Source organism: Motacilla alba, chromosome 3, assembly GCF_015832195.1.
Source record: "Motacilla alba alba isolate MOTALB_02 chromosome 3, Motacilla_alba_V1.0_pri, whole genome shotgun sequence".
Lineage (NCBI taxonomy): Eukaryota > Metazoa > Chordata > Aves > Passeriformes > Motacillidae > Motacilla > Motacilla alba.
In genome coordinates this window covers 57,386,613-57,399,235 of record NC_052018.1, presented here as the reverse complement: position 1 = coordinate 57,399,235, position 12,623 = coordinate 57,386,613, and the positions used below count along the sequence as shown (strand labels likewise).

Genomic DNA, 12,623 nt, shown 5'->3' with positions numbered 1-12,623 from the left:
CACCCACATCCCAATCCTCTAGCTGTACTTACATACATATATATATATAAACCCCTCCAAGCTACTATTTCTGTTTCATTCCTTCCCTCCCACCACATAAGCCCATTAGATTTTTTTTAATTCTTTGAATTTAGAAAGAATTTGAAAAATTGCTCATCACTGTCTGCTCCCATCTGCTTCTGTATACCACAAGCAGAAATTTTCTTGTGAAATGTTCCTGCTGTACATTTCCGCAGTTATGTCCCAAACCCTACGCTAATTGGCTTTTACACCTACACTCCCTCCTCTTCTTGACTCCATTCTGTTTTTTAACTTAATCACTCTCCTTCATCTCATTTCTTTTCCTATAAGCTCAAGTCAGTTTGATGTGTACCATCCTTTTTTATTACCATTTCAGAAGTTTACATTATTTTGAACTCCACATCCATGTTTTACCAGCTCTGCACTGAAAGATGAGGTGAGAAGGACTCAGTCACATCAGTGACTTTCCCCATTAGGGAGCAGCAGAACTGGGACCCCTTCATGAAGGAAGGTCAGCCTTCCAGATGACACACCATCCCACAGCATCCAAGCAAAGCAAGCGGAGCAGGGCTGGGGACAGAAATGGTTTTGCCATCGAGTGAAGCCAGGCCCCAAAAGTCAAGCCAGCCACCAAGTTTGGGCAACATGGCTGAGCACAGGCCCTCCTACAACACAGCTCAGGCCAAGAGCAGGGTGTCCCAGCCCAGAGGGGAGCCCCAGCCAAGGGCAAGGATTATGACTGCACTCAGGGCTGGGCCCTCTGCTGTTACATCTGCTCTGCAATACACTGCACTGTAACTGTACCCGTTCAAGAGAATGAACTGGGCACAGTTCCAGGAATTCTTACCAGCTATAAACATTGTTTTGGCATCTCCAAATAACTTTCTTTAAATATTGTTCAATGATGATTGTAGAAAAGCAGATTATAAGCAAATCCAGTTCAGAATTAGCTTTATTGTGCCCTAGTACAATCACTGATCTAGTAAGTGCCTCTGTTCTCAGCCCCCCTACTTTCTCTCAGAGACAGGCAGGCTTTCAGTTTTCTTCCCTTTCACTCACACTCCCACCTTTAGCCATATTTAAGGGTAGTCTGTAGATGCTCCTTTTTGTCTTAGCTGGTATGTTTGGACCCAAGGCTTAGAGTCAGCTTCATCTAGACTTAACATCCTTCTTGAAAACCACAGAAATACTAGATGAGGGGATTTTCTCCTGGTGCTTATTTCCACCTTTGATATATTTATTTAAATCTGCCAATACTGAAATGCTATACTAACACAGTACACATTTTTCATAGGGATCAAGCACAGAGAATACATTTAAAGGTTTACAAAGCAGCCCTAAATCTGTCACAGCTCTCACTTCCGTCATACAACATGCTGCCAACATTTTCTTTAAAAAATGTAGGACAGGGAAGAAAAACTGTGACACTTCTTTTCCTCTAAGTGAAAATAAGCCTGTGTCCAACTTACTTCCCTTAATACTTCCCAAATGCTTTTGAACAAGCAATCCTGAGCAAAGAAAGAAATCATCCAAAAGCACAAGGTAAAATAATACACAAAGAAATCACAAACTAACCAACACAAATATTTGCCTAATAGAACTTTTCAATAATCCCAAAGTATTTTCTATTCACCTTTTAGCTCTCTGGTCTGTAGCTGCATTCTGAGGCTGCCTATTGATATTTCTCACAAGTGTTATAATTAGCTGAAAATACCCTTGGAGTCAACAGTGACTTGCAGAACTGCTGTGAGCAGCTTAATAAAGGGTGCCAGAAGCATTTGCTACTGTAGAATAACAACGCTACTGCCACATGCAACAAAGATTTTTTTAAGGTATGTTTGCAGTATGGTAGACTACTATAGCATCCAGCTTTTGGAATATGTTCAGTGTTGGATTCTGCTGAATGTAATTATGGAAGAAAAAGTTAAATGAAGTTCAAAAGATGCATGAAGCACATAAAATATCACTGGTTTGGTATCACACTTGAGGGATTACAAAACAGCATAGCAGACTTGATGAGGAATTAAAAAATGCTGTATAGAAGAAATCTGACAGATGCCTTTAGCAGGAAAACTGCAGTACACAGTGGAAAATTTGTCCAAGCCACTGTTAAGGTCATCTGACAGAACCTCCGAGACCTGGCAGCATCAGCTTTGGAAAAAAAAATGCAGCAGAAAATGAAGTTGTAAAAATCTTTGTGAGAAAGTCCCTTACTGTACTGCAGTGACTGGACCAATAGTCTCATCCCCTGAAATGACAACTGACAACACAACTGGGTCAGCCTTTAATTTTACAACTAACCTCTAAACTTTTTATTGCATAGCTGTTTAGGTTTCAAGTGAAATACTAGAAAGGAAGTAAATGTGTGCTCCTCTTTGATTTAAGATACCATTTAGGACAAAAAAAATACTCTGTTTATTTCTGTACACATAGGAATCTGTCAGAGCAATGAGAGTAACACTTGGAAGTACATTATCATGGTTTAAGCCCAGCCAGCAAGTACCAGGCAAATATTTGGTCACACAAACCCACTCCAGCCCACCCCAGGGGGAATGGGGAGGACAACTGGAATAAAACCAATGTAAAAAAACAATGGGTTGAGATAATAATAACAACTTATCTCTTAATACCTTTAATAATTCAAATCGAAGAAGATAAATAGCCTGTCCCTAGGCAGTAACTGGTCCCTCCTGGCCAATGTCCCCCAGTTTATACAGTGCGTGTAATATTCCATGGTATGGAATATCCCTCTGGCCAGTCGGCTCCCTCCTGGCTTCTCACCCACCTGCTCACCGGCAGAGCGAGGACTGAAAAGATCTCGATTTGGAATAAGTGCCACTCAGCAACAAGTAACGCATCAGTGTGTTGTCACCATTATTCTCACATGAAATCCGAAACACAGTGCTGTGGCTGTTACTCTGAAGAAAATTAATTCTGCCCCAGCTGAAAGCAGGACATACTTAAAAGCAGATCTTAGACCAGAAGTGCTTAGTCGCTGTGTAAGTCACTCATTTAGAGAAAACAGGAGTCGGTGCACGGCATGCACAGGTGACACACGGACACAGCGTGCCGGTGGTCGCGGCCCAGCCGAGCAGACAGGGAACCCAGCGGCACCATCGCGTCTTCTTCTGTTTCCTCCACTCCGGACCCGACCTGAAACCGACGCCGAGCCGATAGGCGCCGGTGCAGCGGCTCGCAGGGGCCAGGCAGACCGCAGCGCCGCCCCATCCCGTCCCGGTGCCCGCGGGCAGCAGGCGCCGGCCGGCTCCTACAGACGGCGGGGCCGCCGCCGCCTCAGCGCCGCTCCCGGCGCGGCGCGGCACGGCCCGCGCACCCCGCCGCGCCCCCGGCCTGTCCCTCCGCGCTCGCCGTCGCGCCGCAGCCAATCAGCGCGCGCGGCGCGGGGCGGGCGGGAGCGGGCGCGGGGCGGGCGCGGCCATGGAGGACGTGAGCGCCAAGTTCGTGTCGCAGAAGATCAGCCGGACGCGCTGGCGGCCCCTGCCCGCCGCCGCGCTCCAGCCCCCCGACATCTTCGCCACCGGCTCCTGGGACAACGAGGTACCGGCCGGGCGAGCCCGGAGGCGCGGCACGACCTTCCCGCCGGAGCGCGGGGCGGGTGGCGGCAGCACCCCACGCCGCCTCGGTCCCCTGCGCCTCCGCCGCTTGGTGCGGGCGAGCGGGGCCGGAGCCGGCCGTGAGCACTGCCTGGCTCGGCAGTCCCGCCCTTCGCTTGACCGTGCCGTGCTCGCGTCCGCAAGGAAGCCGTGGGGCCGCCCCGGCGCTCGGCAGCGTTATCCCTCTGGGCAAGCGCTTCCCTCCGGCCGGCGGCGGCTTCCTCGGGAGCGGGGCGCAGCCCGCAGCCTATTGCTTTCCCTGGCTGAGCCTTACTGCTAGGTACTTTCAAAAGCGTTTTCGAGTAATTGTGGTATCGTTTCCGTTCAGGATAACAGGATCTCCGTTTGGTCTGCTGGCGACCTTGGAAATGCGGGCCTCAACGGTGAATATCATGGAGAACCTCATTTGCTGTGTGACATCCAGCACAACGGTGATGTTATGGATATGCAGGTAAAATAGCTGTGTTGAATAGATCCCTATTTTTTTAAGGGCTTCTCACTTAGGAGAAGTTGAGTGAGAATGAGCTGTCAAAATGCTGAGATTGGCCAAAAAATTCTTAGGAAGAAAAAGGACAAAACCAATCAATATTGCTGTGGTTTTTGTGGGTTTGTTTTTTTTCCCCTACACGTACCAATAATTTAGATTACTCTAAAATCAAAATTACCACCTTGGTACTAACACTGGCTAATAGCATTCTTGTTATCTCTGTCTAGTTTTTGGATCAAGAGAGAATTGTGGCTGCCTCATCAACAGGAACTGTAACTATATTCCGTCATCATCCAAATAACCAGGTATGTGACATGCACTGGCTTTAAGATACTATTCTCTGTAATACAGGTTGCTTTGATCTTAGCATAAAAAACATCTGGCTACCAAAATTAATTTCTTTTTAAAGTCTGTTAAAAAAAGCTTTGACTTGACACATACAAGGAAAGAAAAGAGCATTTTACACACATGCTACATAAACTAGATTCCAGAGTGAGAGAGACTGGGGTATCTCCTTGTCTGTATCTGTAGCTAAACTGCCCATTCATTGAAAACATACTTTAAGACATTAGAGTGTTTTGGGGCAGTAGATATTAATGGACTTCTACCTGCCTTATCAAGTATAATTGAACTGAATTACTTCTTTTCAATTCTAACAAATTATGAATAAATTTTCATGTGTGCCATGTGAAGGAAGATATGTAAACTCAGTAGTCTTTTGCTTTGATTATAAATCACTGGAAATAAATGCATTATTACCTTTTTAAATATGTTCACAATGACACAGTAAAGGTGAATGTCAGTTAATAATTTGGTGTGGTACCTAAAATAAACTAAGTTTCTTGCAATCAAGATTTGAATCTCACCTTTTATTTTCTAAGGGCATCAGCTCCTTTCCCCTGTCCTGAGGAAATACTGAATACATCAGCCTAGTGAAAGACATTTTACAGTACATAGTGTTATTTCTAATTGCTAGGTCATGTGAACACAGTGGTTCAGAGAAGAAGTAATTACCATATCATAGAAGGGTTGTTTGCTTAAGAGTTGATGAAAACTTAGATCTTTTGATTTGTATTTGTATAGGAGGCTCTCATTCCCACAAAAAAGTGTGGCTTTCCTGGAGCTTGTTTCTGGTTTCATGAATATGCTGGAAGATTTGTTCTACTGGGTTCATTACTTAAGACCATAATTTCATGTCTGGTTACTACTTAGACATTATCTGCCGACCACCGGTGGGAGAAAGCTCATTATCACGTGGATCAAGACACATCTTGTGGTGGAGCAGCCTGTACAGGAGTCGTCTGCAACAACCCAGAAATTGTCACTGTTGGAGAAGATGGTAGAATAAATCTCTTCAGAGTTGACCAAAAAGATGCAGTAAGAACAATAGGTATGTGAAATATCTGGGTTTTTTAATGAGTCTAGTTTGGAAGGGGTTTTTAACTCAAAGTTAATTGAGTATTGATTTCAGTATTCCAGGTTGAACATGTTTGTTCCAGATTATTCCTATGTCCCTCCAGAATTCAAATACTTGAAGTATATTTCAGATGTATTTCTATATTCATCTAGGTATTTTTAAATTCATGGTTTTACAGTAAAAGTTGGAGAGAGAACAGAGAACATCTTGGAAGATGCTCTCATGTTCTTCAGAATGGAGTTCTATGGTGTAAGCAATCTGTTTTGCTGGTTCCCAATTCAATAACACCTTGACATTTTCCAGGCACTAAGCTGAATCCTTGACAAGAAGATAGAACTCTTGTACCTCGTTCAATACTTGCAAACGAATGCTTTGGTATTTTTGTTATTGTTTAGTGGATTTTAGAGTACAGTACAAAGTGCATAGGTTTGTAGTCAGTTAAGGCAGGAAGAAAAATCTCTAAAGTTAGAGATTATGTAAAAGTCTTTTGGAGCCACAAAGGTGTATCATTGCTAAACCACTTAGTGTTAGTCTGTCATAAAACTTAAAATCCTCTAGAACCTCAGTATTCAGTAATCCAACATTTCTTTTTAATGATCTTTTAGTGAGTTTTTCTTCCCCTCTGCTTTCATTTAAACAGTAGGTAGAAAAGTAATTCAAATATTTGTAACCAGGCATCAGTGTAACTTTTTTGTCTCAGTATCAGAAAATATTTCCATCTTACGCAGAAAGATAATAATTTGCCTATATTTTCAATATGGGCTTACACAAATAATTTTAAAATACTTGAGGTGCAAGTAGACTTAACAAAGTTACCCCATCATAATCAAGATGAAAAGTTTATATATAGTAACAAATAAAATACAAGAAAATAGTGTGTGTTTTTCAGACGGCTTTAAAAGTTTCACGTCAAAGCTGTGAATTGTTTGAGATTGTAAATTAATGTGACAAAAAGAGGCACTGGAGAAAAGGACCTGAAAGAAAGGGCCTTGTTATTTAGTTATTAACAAGCACAGCATAATTTGGGTTTAACTTGATACCATATTGGCAGTTCAGAAAAGGTATAAAAGTTGGTAAATTAAGTGTTTCTGTATAAAACTGCTTAATGCTGTCAGCCAGAGTTACTGTTCCTTGTGTTTAGAACTCCATTATGAAAAGCTCCATAGCTCCTTCCTGTCAATAGGTGCTGGTTGTATAAAGAAAACTTTTGAGAACCATAAATTTGGCTGAAATTATTTCCTCTTCTAGGGACTACAAAAAGAAATCTTACAAATCAACGAGTAGTTTTGTAATCACCAGAGCTAATTTAATACATCTCCTTACAGATTGGTCTCAGTAGTGTTTCATATAGTAAGCAAGGGCTTCTTTTTCTCAGGGTATTTGCAGATACTAGAGGGTCTCTGACCCTGAACTGCAGAGGTTATGCACGTGTTTAAGCAGCTGTGTCCTGTTCTCTATTAAGAGTTACTTTGTGGCAATTAAATGGAGACTAGCATTCCACAGGTTTACCTGAATATTCTTCTCCTCTCTTGCAGACAATGCAGACAGCAGTACACTCCATGCGGTGACTTTCCTTCGCACAACTGAGATCTTGACAGTAAACTCGATTGGACAGTTAAAAATATGGGACCTCAGGCAGCAAAGAAATGAGCCATCTCAAATATTTTCTTTGTAAGACCTCCACTTTTTTATTATTTACTGAAAAGCATGTGCTACTTTATATAATCTGATTCAAATCTTTCCTAATGGCTTCCTAACAACAGGATGGTAAATTACTGAGGTTTTTTGAAAGGATTTTAACTTTTTGGTACTTAAATAAGCAAAAGGCAGACTGATTAATGGCTGAGACTCAGCATTGTGCTTAGCAGGTCTGTTTTATGATTTAACTTTTGAAGGACTATTATACCTATACACTTCTCTTTTTTGAGAAAAAAACTTTCAATCCTCAACCCCAAACTCTTTACCTATTTATAATTGCTTTTCTCCACAGGCCTAATGTAAGGTTTCTGGCATTTGGAATGTATTTGAATGGTAACTTTGTGCCTTACAAGGTACTGTGAGAAAAGAAAATGGACTAAATTTAAATCCTGTTGTTGTCTGTGTAATAATTCCCATTGCTCCTTCCTGGACTGTGGTTTAGGTACCTGATTTTGTTACTGCCTGGTCTCCCTTTTTAACTCTTAGTATATACTAAAACTATAATTATATCATGCATCAGAATAATATTATTATAGGTATTGTAGAGTATTATTTGCCTGCATGGCTTCTCACTCCTATAAAGCTGTCAGATGCTGTGTAGATGTTCCATAGGGCACGGAACCCAACTGTAGCTTCATGTTATTGCCATACCTCTGGTTTCCAGTAGATGTCATGTGCCTTCAGCCCGGGGTGGTCAGATATTACAGGAGCTGAAGGTCCTGTCAATATTAATACCTTGCTTGTCAATGCTCCTGATGCTGAATTTGGGATTAAGAAGGGGGAAGTAGAAGCTGAATAAAAAATTTGTGTTTGGGTTATTTGGTTGTTTTGTTTGTTCCTCTTTGCAGGGCAGGTGACAGAGTTCCACTGCACTGTGTGGATAGGCATCCCAATCAGCAGCATATTGTAGCCACAGGGGGCCAGGATGGAATGCTGAGTATATGGGACATCAGGCAGGGTACTATGCCAGTGTCCCTCCTGAATGCTCATGAAGCAGAAAGTAAGTATCTGAAATGGAGGGGGGAGAAGAAGGTGGCATTTTAGAGAAGTTTCTGATTATTGTAAGAATAAGCTGTTGTAACTATGTGTAGAAAACAATCACATACTTGCTACTTCATTGAATCACAGAATGGTTTGGGTTAGAAGAGACCTTAAAGCTCATTTACTTCCAACCTCCCCTGCCAAGGGTAGGTGCACTTTCCACTTGACCAGGTTGCTCAGAGGCACATCTAACCTAGCCTTGAACGTTTCCAGGGATGAGGCATTCACAACTTCTCTGGAAAACCTGTTCCAGTGCTTCACCACCCACACAGTAAAGAATTTCTTCCTAATAACCTAATCTAAACCTACTGTCAGTTTAAAGCCATTGCCCTTTGTCCTATCACTACATGCCCTTGTCCTTCATGTGTTTTAATATAGCTTCTAGGAGGATTTGTTCCATGTATTTCCCAGGACCAGAGCTGAGGCTGACAGGTTGATAGTTCTCAGGGTCTTCCTTTCTGTTCATTTTAAACATGGGTTTGTGCCCATCTTTCCCTTTTTCCAGTCCCCTAGTTCTTCCCCTGACTGCTGTACCCTTTCAGACATGGAGAGTGGCTCGGCAACTACATCACCCAATTCCTTCAGGACTCTGGGAAGCATCTCATAGATTTATGTACATTCAGGTTCCTTAGGTGGTCATGAACCTGAGCTTCTCATACAGTGGGAAGCACTTTTCTTCCCCAGACCCACTTGAGAGGTATGGGAACACGGGTTGCCATTGAAGACTGACAGAACAAAGTTGTTAAGTAGCTCAACCTTGTCCCTGTCCAATATTACCAGTTTTCCAGCATTGATTATTGGAGGGCATACACTTTCTTGGACCTTCCTTTTCTGGCTGACATAGCTGTAGAAGCCCTTCCTGTTGTTCTTTTCATCCCTTGCCAGCGTCAGTTCCAGCTTCTCCTTGACCTTCCTCACTCTGTATCCCTAACCTTCATCTCTGTACTCTTCCTTCAACTCTACTCTTGCCTACTACTGCTCCATGTTTTCATCTGGAAAATGTGGCTTCCTTCTCTGTATAGGGAGACTGTTTTTATCTAGAAGTGAACTCTGCCTAAACTAAAAGTAGACTTAGTAAGCAATTCTTTAATGAGCTGTTAGATGCATTTGATCAGAATGGCTGTGTTTCTAGCAGGGTAGGTGTATAAACAGCCATGGAAGCTGTGCAGTGTTAGGCAGATAGATTAAAGCAGAATGCAGATACTAACACATTTAAAAACATGAAGAAGAAGGGGAGACTCAACATTCATTTGGTGTCTCCACAATGCTGAAATAGCTCACTTTCCTGGCAACTACATGAACAAGACAGCAATTAATTTTATGCTGAAAATTTTGTGATTTGATGCTACATTTAAATTAAAGGACTAAAAATACTTCTTGATATTACATTTTACTAACTTAAATGTCTTCTGCAGTTGTGGTATTTAGACACAAAATAATGCATGTCCTGAGAAGGAATGCATGCTATGTGTGGATTTAAATGTAACAGCAGGGAAGATGACATGCAGATTGCCTGAATTCAGATAAAACTCCAACAATTTTCACAGTCCTGAAAATGCAACAAAATAGGGTGTTTTTCTTTTTTTTTCTTCTTTTTTCTTTCCCCCTTTCCCCCTGCCAGCAGAGGGAAAGCTGCAGTATATAACTTAGGATGGGGCTTGGGGTTTCCTACCCACACATTAAAAATAAAAGTTTTGATGCAGGCATGAGTTCTTGTAAATACATGTCTATATCATGCTATCCAAATGCTTTGATCGAAATACTTGAGACTTGTTCTGAAATGATTTGGTTTGATACTTCCAGTGTGGGAAGTTCACTTCCATCCCTCTGACCCTGATCATTTATTCACGTGTTCTGAAGATGGATCTCTTTGGCACTGGGATACTTCCACAAACGTATCTGAAAAACCGTCTTTTCTTCATCAAGGTAAGGATGTTTGAAGTCCATCTGCACTGAATTTCTCAGTTGGTAACATCAGTACAGTCAGTGTTCTCACATAACCCAATTAATAACACTGTCTTAATACAGAAAATTAAAAGCAGCTTGCTTTTCTTAGAAAGCAAACTTAGATAAGCACTTTTCTTAGATAAGCACTTGAGAAAAACTACTTATATGGCAAACAGTTGTGCAGGGTTTCTCATGGTCTGGTTTGGGTTTTTTTTAATCTGCTACCCTCTGACCAATGTGTGAAGGGCACATCTATGATTTCAAAGATAGACTGTATTCACTTAAAAATCATCTGTGTGTAGAAAAGAAACAGAGGCAGCCTGACTGACATTATTGACTCCCTGAGGGAGTTACACTAACTTAGAATACAAAAATAATTGATAGGTTAATGAGATAGTAGAATTATGAATTTGCAATTCAGGGTAATAACTGAAACTTTCAATAAATGAAACTGGATCCTTTTGCATGGTGGCAGGATTTTAAAGTTATGATACTGACTTTTAATGTAAGCATTTATTTTCACATTCTAATCACAAAGACTTCTAAGTGCTTGCCACATTAGACAATAGTGGGGAAACTTTCAGATGTCACCTCCTGCCTTTGGCCTCCAAGTTGTCATGCAAAGTTAAGTTTTATCTATGGAAGTGATAGGATTACTAATTCAAGTTGGACTCTGCATGTTTTCAAGTGAATGAAGTATAAATCCTTTTGCATCACTTCCGATACCTGCTAATCTTATGCTGAATGATGGTTCTTACAGTGTGGGACTTCAATTTGAATGTAAAGTGTTATGTGGGAAAAATTAAAAGTCAAGTATAGGTACATCACTTGCTGCAAAGTAGGGAGGAGGAGCAGAAGGCAATAAATGTTATTGAAGCAAAGCTGAAAACCCCAAATAGAGCAAGACACTCTATAAACAGACTTGTGTTCTTGTACCTTTGCTTTAGTATCTGGCTAGAGAAACTAGGTACTTACACTGTCCAGTAAGATAATAGTTGTTGTGATATATTTGTCTTAACTGAGGGTAGAGCTGGTAGATAATTTTTGTAATTATTTCATGTACTTGATTCTTTAAAGCTATTTTTTCCTTAATTTACCAAAGAAATGACATCTCAGTTACTCTGAAAACTGACTTAAATGTAAAATTATATTTCCATTATGACTGACCCATATCTTTTGCATTTCTTTAAATTTTGAGAATATATAAATGAAATTGAAACTTACTTCTTTGTCTTCCTTCTTTCAGGAGGAAGAAGCACTGCCTATCTTTCCCACAGTACCATGAACCAGTCTGTAGTAAGTGCCTGGCTAAGCAATGATCCTACCAAAGACCGCATGGAAATCACCAACCTGATTCCAAACCAGACTTTGTCTGTGAATAGTTTAGATGTTCTAGGACCGTGCCTGGTGTATGGTACTGATGCAGAGGCTATTTATGTGAACAGACAACTTTTTGCATGAAGTGACTGTGGTATCCCTTTGAAGTATTGACCAGCTTGAACTACTGGGAATTGTCAGGTTCATTTTAAAGCTACTCGCTAGTCTCTTATTGGCGTGTGTGGGAGAGGCCTCAGCTTGGTCCTGGTGCTGTGGAAGAAGTGAGGTGCTTCACATTCTGACAGCTGTCACTTGATGCTCCAGGATGGGTAACTGAGCAAGCTTACATGCCATTTCTTCCCTGCTGCCTGCTTGGTTTTGACAAGCAGGAAAGTAGTCACTTAGGGCAAAATCTTTGCTGTAAAGTGATGTCCATAATACACATGCACATAAAAACAGAGGAAAAGGTAAACCCTGAATTTTTATTTTTCCCTGTAAAGGTATTTTTCAAGTATCATTTCTAAAGCGAAACTGTGGGCTTTGTGGAAATTCTTTTTATGTCACTTGGAAGAGATGGGGTTTTTTTTTAAACTGAGTTTTTATATATATAGGGGAACATAACTGTTAATGTTAGTTCATGAGTTGGAAGGAAAACTGTTAAAGCTATGAAATGTGAAAGGTTCTATAGGAATCTAAGCATTCTAGCAACATTATTTCGAATTATTCACAGCTTCATCATGGATGCTACATGTTAAAACTCGATAATGCACCAGTAAATCTCCCAACAGAAAAGTGGGGTTTATAATTAAGAAGTCGTAATTGACAGATGTGTTGGCTGTGTTTTCAGGTGTAAGAATAAGAGTTTCTAAACTTGAGACATAGTCTTTGTCACAGATTCACATCTGGTTTATTGAAATCTTTGAAAAGTTTTAAATTCTGTTACTAGCATTGTACCTGCTTTTTGTTACAGAGAACCCTTTCTCTTTTTATTAAAAAGTTTTGCACAAGAGTAGTGGTCTGACTTACTAAAATAACTCAAATAGATGTGCTTGCAGGAACTTACTTGGATTGAGCCTGGGTA

The 12,623-nt window shown here is 41.0% G+C and overlaps 1 protein-coding gene across 1 annotated transcript; it reads left to right on the top strand.

Moving 5' to 3' along the window:
- The first annotated feature begins 3,418 nt into the window (after window positions 1–3,418).
- On the top strand, window positions 3,419–12,551 carry NUP43 (nucleoporin 43). Its single transcript, XM_038130749.1, has 8 exons — window positions 3,419–3,579; window positions 3,964–4,086; window positions 4,350–4,427; window positions 5,335–5,512; window positions 7,075–7,210; window positions 8,086–8,237; window positions 10,082–10,204; window positions 11,472–12,551. Exons 1-8 carry the CDS (start codon window positions 3,460–3,462, stop codon window positions 11,684–11,686), a joined length of 1,125 nt encoding a protein of 374 aa, XP_037986677.1. The 5' UTR covers window positions 3,419–3,459; the 3' UTR covers window positions 11,687–12,551.
- The last annotated feature ends 72 nt before the right edge of the window (window positions 12,552–12,623 follow it).

Bases quoted from the DNA above. Each gene is read 5' to 3' on its own strand.
- NUP43 (XM_038130749.1), top strand. From the start codon at position 3,460: ATGGAGGACGTGAGCGCCAAGTTCGTGTCGCAGAAGATCAGCCGGACG. The intron at 4,428-5,334 runs GTATGTGACATG...GTTACTACTTAG, and splicing joins GTCATCATCCAAATAACCAG to ACATTATCTGCCGACCACCG. The intron at 10,205-11,471 runs GTAAGGATGTTT...TCCTTCTTTCAG, and splicing joins ACCGTCTTTTCTTCATCAAG to GAGGAAGAAGCACTGCCTAT.